The sequence below is a fragment of the Oryctolagus cuniculus genome, chromosome 2 (genome assembly GCF_051225735.1).
Source record: "Oryctolagus cuniculus isolate XC-2025 breed Fujian yellow rabbit chromosome 2, ASM5122573v1, whole genome shotgun sequence".
NCBI classification, from domain to species: domain Eukaryota; kingdom Metazoa; phylum Chordata; class Mammalia; order Lagomorpha; family Leporidae; genus Oryctolagus; species Oryctolagus cuniculus.
The window spans coordinates 17740700-17753977 of record NC_142868.1 but is presented as its reverse complement, the minus strand read 5'-3'; the positions used below and the strand labels follow the sequence as shown (position 1 = coordinate 17753977).

Sequence of the window (13278 nt, the reverse complement as noted above, 5' to 3'; positions counted from 1 at the left end):
TGGGGCACAAAACTCACAGAAGTTCCAGGGTAGCTACCAGCATGGAGAAACTTTTTTTTTTTACCCTCTGCTTGTGGAATATAAAATTATCTGAATTCTGGTCAATGAAACATTTATTTAATAGTGGAAGTGAGAGCACTGATTTTATATCTGTTTAGTAGTTGTTCCCTTTGTCTTAAAGTGTTTTGAGGTAGCAGATTGGGGGAGGGTGGCTCAGTTTTGTTTAGAGAAACCTGACTCCGACTTGGAGTGGGGACTAGGAGTTGACCATAAGCCACTCCACAGCGGAGTGCCTGCAGTGTCAGGATGGGGGTGAGGCAGGAGAAAGGCAGAGTAGGGGATTCCGGAAGCAGTGGTGTTCACAGGACACAAAGCTTGTCCTTTCAGAGAAACCCTCTCTTTTTATACATCCAAAAGCGTTGATTGCTGTTTTTTGACAGTTTTAACAGACATAGAAAGATTATGTGTATTTTGGGGGTACCATGTCATGCTTTGTTACATGGATGCCTTGTGTAATATCTAGTCAGGGTCGATAAGTTTATCCTTTCAAGCACTTAACATTTTGTTAGAGTGAAAGCATCTAAAACCCTGTCTTAGAGTTTTTAAAAATCAATGTCTACTACATTGGCATTATTTGTAGTCATCCTGCTGGGCAGTAGAACTCCAGAGCTGCTTGCTCCCGTCCAGTGATAACCAAGCACCTGTTGGTCAGCTTTTCCCTGTCCCTCCCCACCCTTCTCCCTTTCTCTTGGAAAGCACCATTCTATTTTAACTTCTATGATATCACCTGCTTCTTCAATTCCACATAGGATATTTGTCTTTCCCTACTTGGCTTATCTCACTTAACAAAATGAGCCCCCGTTCCATTCAGGGTGTGGATGGAGTGACAATTTTGTCTTTGTTTTTATGGCCGAGTCCTAATCCATGTGTGAGCATGCCACGTTTTCTTTATCCATTCAGTGGAGAGACACTTAGGTGGTTTCCATCTCTTGAGCTGTTTAGAGCTGCGACAAACACGGGGATGCTGCTGTCTCTTGGACAGGTGGACTTTGTGTCTCTTGGACATATACCCAGGATTGGGACTGCTGGACATAAGGGCAGTTCTGTGTCTAGTTTTTTGAGGAAACTCCATGCCGTTTTTCACTGGCTGTACTTCCCACGGGCAGTATGCCCAGGTTCCCTTCTCTCCCCGATTCTCACCAATGCTTGCTGTCTTTTGTCTCTTTGATAAGATGCAGTTTCCTAGAGGGGGGTGATGCCTCCTCGTGGTTTGGTTTGCATTTCCCCGATGATTAGTGATGTTGGACATTCTTCATGTACTTGTTGGCCATTTGGCTATCTTCCTTTGAGAAAGGTCTGTCAGGCTGCTGCTCATTTTTATTTGGATTACTTGTTTGTTGTTGTTGAGTCAAGTTCTTTCTGCATTCTGTGTATTAACCCGTGTCAGATGTATAGCTTGCAAAGGTTTTCTCCTGTCCTGTAACTTGTCTCTTTTTTTTTTTTTTTTTTTTTTTTTGACAGGCAGAGTGGACAGTGAGAGAGAGAGACAGAGAGAAAGGTCTTCCTTTGCCGTTGGTTCACCCTCCAATGGCCGCTGCGGCCGGCGCACCGTGCTGATCCGATGGCAGGAGCCAGGAGCCAGGTGCTTTTCCTGGTCTCCCATGGGGTGCAGGGCCCAAGCACCTGGGCCATCCTCCACTGCACTCCCTGGCCACAGCAGAGGGCTGGCCTGGAAGAGGGGCAACCGGGACAGAATCCGGCGCCCCAACCGGGACTAGAACCCGGTGTGCCGGCGCCGCTAGGCGGAGGATTAGCCTGGTGAGCCGCGGCGCCGGCCCTGTAACTTGTCTCTTCACTCCGTTTCCTTTGCTGTACAAAAGTTACTTTAGTTTGCTGAAATCCCATTTTTCTATTTTTTTTTTGCTGTTATTTCCTGTGCCTTTAGAGTCGATCCAGAAAATCTGTGCTCATCCCAATGTCCTGAAGTATTTTTCCTGTGATTTCTTCTAATAGTTTCAAAGTTTCAGATCTCCGAGTTTTGTTCCTTAATCCATAGTGAATTGATTCTTGTACATGATGAGAAATAGAGATGAAGTTTCGTTCTTCTGCCAGTAGCTAATCTAGTTTTCCCAGCACCATTTATTAAAAAGACTCTCTTTTCCCCCATGTGTGTTCTGAGCATCTTTGTCAAAGATCAGTTGACTGTAGATGTGTGGGTTTGCTTCTAGGGTTTCTTTTGTGTTCCATTGGTGTATAGATCTGTTTTTATGCCAACACCATGCTGGTTTAGTTACTGTAGCTTTGTGGTATATTTTGAAGTCAGATACTGTAATGCTTCCTGCTTTGTTCTTTTTCCTTGCAGTTGCTTGTTGGCTATCAGGTGTGTGTGTGTGTGTGTGTGTGTGTGTGTGGTTTCATACAAATTTGTTTTTTTTTTTCTAGTTCTGTGAAAATGCCATTGAGATTTTGATAGAGATTGCATTGAATCTGTAAATTGCTTTGGGTAATATGCACATTTTGGCAACTTTCCCATTCCATTTTACCATGAATCTGAGATGTCTTTTTACTGTTTGTGTCCCCTTCAGTTTGTCAGTGATTTGTAGTTTTCTTTGTAGAGATCTTTCACCAGGCCTTCTCTGGTATTTTTTTTATAGTGATTGGGAATGGCATTGCTTTTTTTTTTTTTTTTAAGATTTATTTATTCATTTGAAAACCAGACTTACAGGGAGGCAGAGAGAGAAGTCTTCCATCTGCTGTTCACTCCTCAAATGGCTGCAATGGCCAGAGCTGGGCTGATCTGAAGCCAGGAGCCAGGAGCTTCTTTTTAATCTCCCACGTGTGTACAGAGGCCCAAGGACTTGGGATATTTTCCACTGTTTTCCCAGGCCATCAGCAGGGAGCTGGATCAAACTGGAGCAGCTGGGACTCAAACTGGCTCCTATATGGGATGCCAGCACTGCAGATAGCAGATTTACCCACTAGGCCACAGTGCAGCCCTGGCATTTTTTCCTTGATTTGTTATTCAGATGATTCGTTGTTGGTAGATAGCAGCAGTTCTGATTATAGTACATTGATGTGTGTATCGTGAGTCCTGGTTGCATTTGCTCATTTGTCCTCACAGCTTTTCGGTGAAGTCATTGGGATTTTCTGTGTGTATGATCATGCTGTCTGCAAGCAGTGAGAATTCGACTTCCTCTTTTCCGGTGTGGATGGCCTGTACTCAGTTCCTCTAGCTAGGACCTCTAGTGCCAAGTTGAATAAAGGAGGTGGAAGTGGGCCTCCTCGTCTTGTTCCAGCTTTTAGAGAGGAATCCTTCAGTTCCTCATAAGCAGTCTGGTGTCAGCTGTCAGCCTGTTACATATGGGCTCGTTTGTCCCAAGAAGCATTGGTGAGAATCTGATCTGTGCCCATCAGCATGCATTGGCGGAATGGTTATGTGGGAAGCCGCAGTACCAAGGACACATCAAGACTGCCGTGTTTATGGTCAGCCTCACCAGGATGTGTCAGTGACACTTCCAGGAAACCAGCCCCCGTGTTCTAACCGTTGTTCTATGGCAGTGAGGGTGAGCCATTAGAGAAGAATACGTCACGTATCAGACCGGGCAGCAGGCAGTTTTCACTAGCTGGTGGGACAGTGACATGGAATGTGCCCCCCTCTCCGTGGGAAGGGAGCACTTGGATCAGTGCTCATTGCACAAAGACTGCCTCCGAGGCTCCCCCTACAGCTCAGGAAGAAAAGGGTGCAGTGTTTCTGGCATTGGTGGCATGTGAGAGGCAACGTGGGGTTGTTCTCTAGCATAGAGCACGGGATGTGCAGTGGTTGCTCCAGCTCGCTGAAGCACAAAACACCTTGTTCTCGTGGTCACGGGGTAACACGGGCACCTTGTTCTTGTGGTACCCAGGAAGGCCCTGCACAGCTCAGGAAGCATGGCATCTGGGTTCCTGGCTGTGTCGACCTTTTCTCTGTGTTTCTGTTGTGGTTTCACCAGCAGTGTGTGCATCCCTGGGTCATGTGTTATGATCACAAGTAGTGTGGGAAGCCCCAGTGTGTCTGTGCAAGAAAGCGGCGGTGTTGCTGTGATTAAGTAAACGCTTCCAGAGGTTTCTGTTCCTCAGCCTGGCATCGGGCCCTCCAAGATGACCAGAGGTCGCTCTTGTCCGTAGGCAGAATATAAATGAGTCCTGACAAACACACCCTTGCCAGTGGCCAGAACATGGTCGGGGAAGATGGAAAGTTTCCGACCACCAGCTCCCTGCAAAGATCTAGGCAAACACTGGAACAGAGCACATGAGGTTCTCCAGCCTAGCCCAGATACCCAGAGGAGAGCAGCAGCCTTAACCTAGAACGCAAAAGCCCAAGGGTAGAGGGATTGGCTGTGCTGCTCACTGCTGCCCCCTAGTGGTGCTGTTCTGGCACGGAGGGGCCAGTGTGCTTGAGAAGAGTGAAGTGTGGCTGCTGTGAGATACTGCAGGGTCTGGGGCTCGTGCGCCTCTCCTTGGAGCTGCACGGATTCACTGGGTATCCTCACCATAGAGAATGCCTAACTGTAGAAGCCCAGGAAGGGAAGAAGTAGGAGAAACCGAATGACTTGAATTTGAGAGTGTATACTTTTGAAGATGTTTTTAAAATAATTTAGTTGAATGTTTGTCATAAATATTATCACTGATTCAGTTTGATAACCAAAATGCAGACCTCCTAAGGAGGAAATGATAGCAATACTGTGTATGATTGTGGTTCATGATGGCTTTGACTTGGAATAATATTAGCATGCACACATCTTTCCTGACAAATGTCTTGATTCTCATGTTAACCAAACCAGAGGGTTTTTATCAAATGTGAGTCAGGCTCTGCCATTTACTGCCAGGGTGGGCTTGCCTTGGCTTAAGATTTCTCACGTCAATTTCCTCTCATTAGTATGTTTCCTGCTCTTTTCTGCATAGCAGGTAAGTGAGATGTGCCTCAGTACTTGTGTCCATGTCGTTGTGTGAATAACTCTTATTTATTTTTAACAGGGATCTCCGGAACAACCTTATTAGTAGTATAGATCCAGGTGCCTTTTGGGGACTGTCGTCACTGAAACGATTGTAAGTGTTTGGATCACTTGCTTATATGAGTCTGAATTGCTCCTTTGATAAGTGGCTCATAACCTACTTCAGCATGAAAATAAAATGGGTGTGTCATAATATTTAGAGCTTCACAGTGGCCAGCTCCCTGGAAAAAACAACAACAGGGTATTTAATACGCAGCTTACAAGGTGGTTAGTTTGCCCAGCCGTTAGATTTGCTTGGTTGTGGTTGTTTCGGTCCCTCAGGCTGTGAAGCCATTACTGCATCAGGTTTGTAAGTTGCTATGAGTCCATTGAAACTGTTGGTTGTAAATGCTGTGTAAATTGGGGCACGTTTCTATAAATGGTTTAGTCTTGCCATTCTCATGCGTATTTTATGCATATATGTATGTACATGTGTATGCATGCATGCATGTATGTTTTATTATTATTGCTGTTATTATGACTTTAAAACCAACACCTGACTTTTACTGTTGAAACTAAACAACTTCCCCAGCCGCTTGCGGTGCTCCTGTCAGTTGCTGGGTGAGCAGGCTAACTTTGCAGAAGCGGCTGCTCACCCAGGCCCTGTGAACTGGCCTGCCACCCCTTGTCTCTTCTGAAGATGTTTCCCAAGCACTGGCTCTTACCATACTCTGACTTCCCTGGAGGAGTTCCTAGGCTCCCAGGAGGAAAGGGTATAGGAGAAGAAAAGTCATCTTCCCTCAGCTCTTTGAAGTTCTCTGCTGGGACTTGTGTAACAAAAGACGGATGAACAAGAAGAAAGCAAGAGAGTGTATTAACATGTATTTCTTACGTACGCGGGAGAAGCCTTGTAAAGACTCACTCTCAAAGAGGTGGCCGAGAACCCTGGCTTCCCCGGCGGCGTCAGCAAGCACTGGAGGAGTGACGGAACAAAGGAAAAGGACCTTGAATCTCTAGGGGCAGTCGACCGTGGGAAGGCAGACCTGTGGGAGACTAGTGTTAGGGAGAGGCCAGTTCCTTTGCTGGGAACACGCCTGCATGCCCTGCTAGGCATGAGAGATGGATGCCCTCTGCGGGGGTGGGTGCGGAGGGGTGCACCTCAGTCCTTCCTGGTGGAGAGGGGTGGAAGTGCGCCTTTGCGAATGGGTCTTCTGCTTCCAGACAAACAGGAGGCAGGCTGGGAGCTTTCCTGCACTTACTTCTCCGTTGTCTTCAACTCAGAATAATGCTTATGGCCAAGGTGGCCTATTTTGAGGCTCCATAGTCTGCAGCTCTTCAGTGAAAATCCATGATGTTACATTAGGTAAAATCATAATGGTCTGGTAGAAGAGGAAGGGCATGTGAGAAGAGAACAGCCTGCTGGGACAGCTGCCAATGTTTAGATTTGAATTTGCCCCTGAGTTCTGACTGTGGTCATTCTCCCCTCTCTGTAGGGAATATGTTCCAAGACCCTCAGTGGATGCCTGAAACTGTGGATAGTATCGAACACTATGCTTTTTCTTACATGTACAAATTATGATAAAAGTTAATTTATAAATCATTTTCAGTTAAGAGATGAACAATAATTCAGTAGTGAAAGAACTATTCTAACAATGTACCATAATAAAATTATGTGATTATGGTCTCAAAATATCTTACTGTACTATGTATAGGTACTGTGTATCCATGTGTGCATATATTATAAGCATGTATAACTCAGTACCATATCAGTTCTGTTTGCAGTTGGTTGAGAGCAACTGACAACGAAACCTCAGCTAGGAGGAGACTACTGTTAGTGCTGAAGAAGAACAGAAAAGGCTTTGTAGGCAGAGTCGGCCTGGGTGGAAGAGCCTGTCGATGGGGGACAGTAGTTTAGTTCTTTGGCCAGAGCGTGAAGGAGCATAGGAGTGAAGAGTGTAGGGAGATGCAGCTGGTCTGAGATCAGGAATTTCAGATCTCTTCTTTGCACAGTAGGGAACCCCACAGTCTTGTTTCAGAAGGATTCTAATGGCAACAAGGAGAAGCCACAGATGCAGAGACCAGGGACAAAAGATACTGGGGAGAAAGACCAGCACCATGGTTTCCCTCCCCTTACAGCCATCATTTTAGCTGACTCCTTTTGGGGGGATGTGGAAGGTTTTTATTATTACTTTTTTCCTTCTCCAAGGTACGTGGGTACTTTGTGTGAATATGTGTCTGGTGTGTCCCATAGCATCTGTTATAGTAACGCTGGCAATGGCAGCTCTCAGGGTAGGTCTAACCCCAACACTTGTGCTTCTGCCTTAACAAGGATTTCTGCACTGGACTCAGTTAGCGCCCAGGTGTCGAAATGTTAGATCTGAGGTAGGGAGCACAAAGGGAGGTCCTAGGTCAACCGTAGCAGACACTTTGAAGGCAAAGAGGAAGAGCTTGGTTTGAACCATTCCTCCCAATGATTCCCATGCTAACGTTTGAGAACGTCTAGATTTTTCCCTGCAGAGGAGGAGTATGGGCCACTTCTTATTCCTGCCCTCTGGTCCACACCACTGTTGGCACAGCTTTTAGATCAGAAGAAGTTGAATGCTAATAATTTCTCCACTCTGAAGTATAGGTGGAAGGAAATTGGAGTTTTCATAAAAAAGTCCTTTCGTGAGGACGTTTTAAAGATACTTCAGAATATCTGAAGTTCTCCATCTGGTTCTGTATCCTTCAGTAAATAATTTCCCAAGTACTGCCATTTAGAAATAAATAAAAAAAGTTCTTGTTCAGTAGCATTTAATTTAATTTAATTACTGATACTGTACCAGACATTGCCTTAGCATTTTTTCATTGCATTACACATTAAGTAGTCTCTTGTGTTCTTGCCTAGGAAGGTAATTGCCATTTATAATGTTCTTCCCACTAGAAAACACATTCTTAATTCCAAACAGCTGACTTGTAATTGAACTTAAGGAACACAGCTTGCAAGCTCAAGGAGCCCTGCACGCACACCGAGAGGGATAGGAAGATATTCGGCAGTAGTAACGTTCGCTGGCTGCTCAAAAATACAGGCAGTTTTTCTTATGGGGCCTTAAATCATTTCGTGTCGATTGTGCATCTCGCTTGACAGCCCTACATAAAGTGATTTTGTAAGTGTCCCATGCCTTTGCCTTTGGTTTTATAGGTAATTTGAATCAGGAAGATTAAGTGACTTTCTGAAGGATTAACTACCAGAAGTAGGTGAAACCTAGACCAATTGTTTCTCTCTTGCTTTATCAACAAATTCAAGCTGATTTTAATCCAAATGAAAACCCGTTATCGATACGTCAACACCGTTTTAAGTAGATGTAGCTGTAATGAAATTGTTTCCTACAGAATTTTGGTAATTACACCATTTAAAGCTCAGAATTGAGACAGGATAATGAATAAAGTCCAGAAATGCTTGTTTAAGCAATGTTTTGCAAAATGATGCCTAATTTTCTTAAATGGTAAAACCCAGAAATAAAAGGAGAATCAGCGGGAATGAAAAAGAAAGTCCCACATGATTAAACTTTAAGCCATAATATTCCAAGAGCCGGAGCTGGGAACAAGAAGTGCAGCAGGGCCTTGCATTACTTGAGATTCTTCTGTCCAGAGTTGCAACAGTAAGACAGAGAGAGAGAGAAAGAGAGAGAGAGAGAGGGAAAAATACAGATTGATTCTATTACATTATTGAACACCAGGATTACCTGGACTAGCTTTTGAAATGTCTAAGGGGAATATAAATTGGGTAGGTCCCTGATTCACATGCTGTGTCCTTAAAAATTTCTAGCCAGATTAATACACTTTCTGCTGTTCACAAGTTTGTAGTTTGGCATCTTAACAGTTTTAGTCAGAAAAGGAATAGTTTCTACTGCTTTTCAAAAGAGCAATGCAAAGCGTGACTGTGTTCTTCATAATGGGTTCTAGTGTTCTGTAGCCCAGTGAGTCCACTGAAATTCACAACGATGTGTTCTGAGCTGTATAAGAACTGAGCAGGGGGGCTGGTGGGCTCCAGCATGGAGGAGGGGTGGGAGGTGAGGATGTTCGTTGCCTGGTTTTATCAGTTTGTGCTGTACACAGCTGTTGAAATACTACGCTGTGTACTAAAGGTGTACAAGAATTATTTGTTAGTCACACCTTTTTAAAAAGTAAAAGAAAAAACCAGCTGATAAACTGCAGGGGTGGGCAATGAAGGGGGGAATGTGTATCCATCCATAATAGAAAATAATATGGATGTTGAAGAACATATGGTAAAAGTACTTTAGAAAATTTGGTTTAGAGAGTTCTAATTCTTTTCTCTAAATTCAGAGTGTAATGAATTATTCAAAGTGTAAGAAATAAGAATGGAGATTCACTGTCTTAGGATTTTCTTGCATAGTATTTACTGAGTCCACTGATGATATTGATGGGAGACGTGATGTGCACTTCACTTTTTGAGAAATTGTCAGTTGTTATGTGCCAGCAGCTTTTAAACCTGTGCATGCTTCTGATTAAAAATAAAATTGCATTTGTTGTCCTTGATATAAAGCAAAATAACTAAAGAAAGATGGGGTAAAACATTAATTAAAAATTCTCTGTGTTAAAAATGAAAGAAATTTTATGAATTGAGGAGAAAAATATTTAGAAACCAGCAATTCGATAGGATGTAGATGTTAGAAGTGAATGAAAAAAAAAATTGGTCCACTTCCTAGACATGGTTAAGGTAATTTAGCTTGCTGCTAAGTAAAGTAGAAGCTATCAATTTTTTTTGTTCCAGTCAAAACTAATGAGTATTTAAGGAGAGGAGTTTGAAAACATTAAATTTCCATTGTTCTTGAGGAAATAAAAGCTTCATCATTTTGATAACCTGCCCTCTTATGCATTGTCTTATTTGTTGGCCAAGCTGTGGCCTGTGGGTCACCTAAGGAACTGGATCACAGACAAGAAGATAGATTGGGTCTCTGTTCACTCCGGAAGCTTTATCATGAGTGATTGTGTAGGAGCAAATGCTTGAAAAAGAGAGGCATTATAAATAAGCAATATTTAGTCCATGTTTTCCATAATTAAGTGAAAGTAGAATCATTTTCCAGTGCTAGCCTTATCTCAGCTAAGTCAGACAGAGTCTCAAAGCTGCTTAAAAGAGAGATCTTGTATGTATGATACCTGAATACTGTTCTTGAGTTAAGTGTGTGAGACATTCATTAACCAAGAGAACTAATTGAAGACACTTTCCCCTGCCTGCTCCTTAGGGACCTGACAAACAATCGAATAGGATGTCTGAATGCAGACATATTTCGAGGACTCACCAATCTGGTTAGGCTGTAAGTATATCTTTTCTTTCCTTTAGAAATGTAAGGAAGGGGTGGGTGTTGTATTGCATTGGGTTGAACTTCCACTTGGGATGCCCATATCACATATCTGAGTATCTGAGTCCCAGCTGTTCTGCTTCTGGTCCAACTTCCTGCTAATGGGCCTGGGAGGCAACCGATGATAGCCCAAGTACTTGAGTTCCTGCTACCTTTATGGGAGACCTGGATGGAATTCCTGGATGATGGCTTTATCCTGGCCCATGTCTGTCTGTGGTGGGTATTGGGGGGTGAACCAGCAACTAGAAGTTGTGTCTGTCTCTCTCTGCCTTTCAAAAAACAAAAACAAACCAAAAACTTATCCCAAGTTTAATCCAGTATGGGGAACTCTGTGGGATATGCTGTAATACACTCGATTCCATGGGTGATTCTGATGCACAAAAAGTGTGATAATTGCTGATGTAGGCTAGGGTGTTGGTCTCTAACCAGAATGATTTTTAAATGGTCTTAGATCTGCCATAGAATTCTTTATCTCTTGCTATCACTTTGCCTTTCAAATAAGTAAATAAACAAGGGGCCGGGCTTGTGGAATAGTGGGTTAAGCTGCCACCTGTGATGCTATCATCCCATATGGGCACCAGTTCGAATCCCAGCTGCCTCCTGATACACTTCCCTGCTAATGTGCCTGGGAAAGCAGCAGAAGATGGCACAGGTCCTTTGCCCTTGAACCCATGTGGGAGACCTGTAAGACACTCCTGGTTCCTGGCTTCAGCCTGCCCAGCCCCAGCACTGGTAGCCATTTGAGGAGTGAACCAATGGGTGGACGACTTTTCTCTCTGTCTCTCCTCCTCTCTCTGTAACTCTGCCTTTCAAATAAATAAAATACATCTTTAAAAAAATTAAACAAAAATCTGTGGAAGCATTTGAACTATTATGCATGATAGGTTTAATATTACAGTAGCAACTATTGGGACTATAAAGAGACAAAGAACTGGGATCTAAATCAGAGAAATATAATGTCTTTAAAATGCAATACTGTTTAAGTATCCCTTACCTACAATGCTTGGGATTAGGAAGGATCGGATTTCAGATTTTGGAATATTCACATGTACATAATGACACATATTGAGAATAGGAACCAAATCTAAATGCAGCATTGGTTTATCTTTCATATATACCTACTACATATAGCAGTATTTTTAAGAATTTGGAACATGAAACAAAGTTTCGTGGATTGAAATTTTCCACTTGTGGTTTCATGCCAGCAGCACTCATAAAGTTCAGGATTTTGGAACAGTTTGGACTTCAGCTTTGCGGATTAGTGCTGGTCCAGCTTTAAGACATCATCACACCGCACACATGCACACAGTGTAGTTCATGCAGCATGGAAGACACTCAGGTGGAGAAATGTGATGGAAGCTTCACTGGTCTGAGAAAATCTCTTGAGGAGGTAAAATGCAAGCTGATGGTTCAGAAGATGTACAAACATTTGGATTAGAAAGGAGAAGCTGAACCAGTCATGCGTGGAGGAGGAACCCAGAGGGGAAGGCCAGTGGAGTGGGAGCTAAGTAACCAGTTGAATTGTGCCTCTGACCATGTGGCTTGGAGTGAGATATTCAGCCTTTCTGTTTTCATCTAGGATCAGTGAGTACCTCATAGTTACTGTAAGAATTAATTAAAATTTGACTTATTTAAGGTTGTTTGATGATTTATGTGTAATACAAATATGGAAGAACTTGGTATAAACCAGCGGATCTAATTTTGTTTTGATTAAGTTCTATTTGAGAGTAATTAGAAATAAGGCTGATCATTTATAAAAGAGCTTACTGTTGGAATGTATGAAGCAGACAGAAGCTTACAACAAAGTCAACAGTCGGAAGCCATGGGAAGCATTTCTGTGGGAAGTTGACACTGATTCGTGTATCAGAGATGAGCAGCCTGGGAATGGGGTTCAGCGTGGAATGCTGGAACTGGGGCAGCAGCTCTGGGAACTCTAAGGACTTTCTGCTCCTGGTGCCTTCTAGTATGTACCTTTCATTGCATTCGACTTGACTTTGGAAGAGCAGCCAGGGGCTTCTCTTGGGCAGGCTGGTTTTCTGTTGCTCCAGGCAACTACCCAGGACTGGGTAATTGATGAAGAAAGGGGTTTACTCTGTGATTCTGCAGACTGAGAAGTCCAGGATTGGGAGGTTGCATCTGGTGAGGACCTTGTGTTACTTCCTAGTGTAATGGAAAAAGAGAAGGCGCCAGTGAGCACGTGTGGATGAGGGAAAGGGAGACAAACTCCTGCCACAGCCGGTCCAGGAAAAGCCTGAATGCCTTGTTGAGGTCTGCTCCCATCTCCCCTGGGCTGCGCCCTCCTGGTGCTGCTTCATTTCAGGGAGTTTCAGAGGAGACAAGCCATGTCTGAACCATAGCAGAGTTTAAATAGTGATCTACAGAGGAGCGGAGGGGATTTAAAATCAGTTGTTCCACTCTGTATGTTTGGAGAAAAGATAGATGGCCTAACTGACATTTTTAAGTAAAAGACTAACTGGATATATAGCTTTGCTCATGACTGGAAATTAATAAAAATCAGTTATATTTTAGTTCATTGTAACTGAATTGCAAATATTTTTACTTTAGTCCTTTTTTTGTCTCAAAAGTTTTTGCATTTTTAGTTTTGAGGACTTCTTTGAATTGGTAGAATTACACATTTAGGTAGGCTGGCACTGTGGCATAGTGGGTAAAGCCGTCACCTGCAGTAATGACATCCCATTATTGGTGCCAGTTCAGGTCCTGGTTGCTCCACTTCCAATCCAGCTCTCTGCAATAGCCTGGGAAAGCAGTAGAGAATGGCCCAAGTCCTTCGGCCCCTGTACCCACATGGGAGACCCAGAAGAAACTTCTGGCTCCTGGCTTTGGATCGGCCCAGCTCTGGCTGTTGCAGCCATCTGGGGAGTGAACCAGCAGATGGAAGACCTCTCTATCTGTGTCTCTGCCTCTGCCTCTCTTTAACTCTGCCG

General features: G+C 43.6%; 1 protein-coding gene across 1 annotated transcript in view; it reads left to right on the top strand.

Moving 5' to 3' along the window:
• The window catches only part of ADGRA3 (adhesion G protein-coupled receptor A3), a 139144-nt gene that overhangs the window by 49381 nt on the left and 76485 nt on the right, over positions 1-13278 (top strand). Inside the window, exons 3-4 of the mRNA XM_008274595.5 lie at positions 5014-5085; positions 10217-10288. Coding sequence (XP_008272817.4) covers positions 5014-5085; positions 10217-10288 — 144 coding nt within the window. The remainder of the gene's footprint in view (positions 1-5013; positions 5086-10216; positions 10289-13278) is intronic.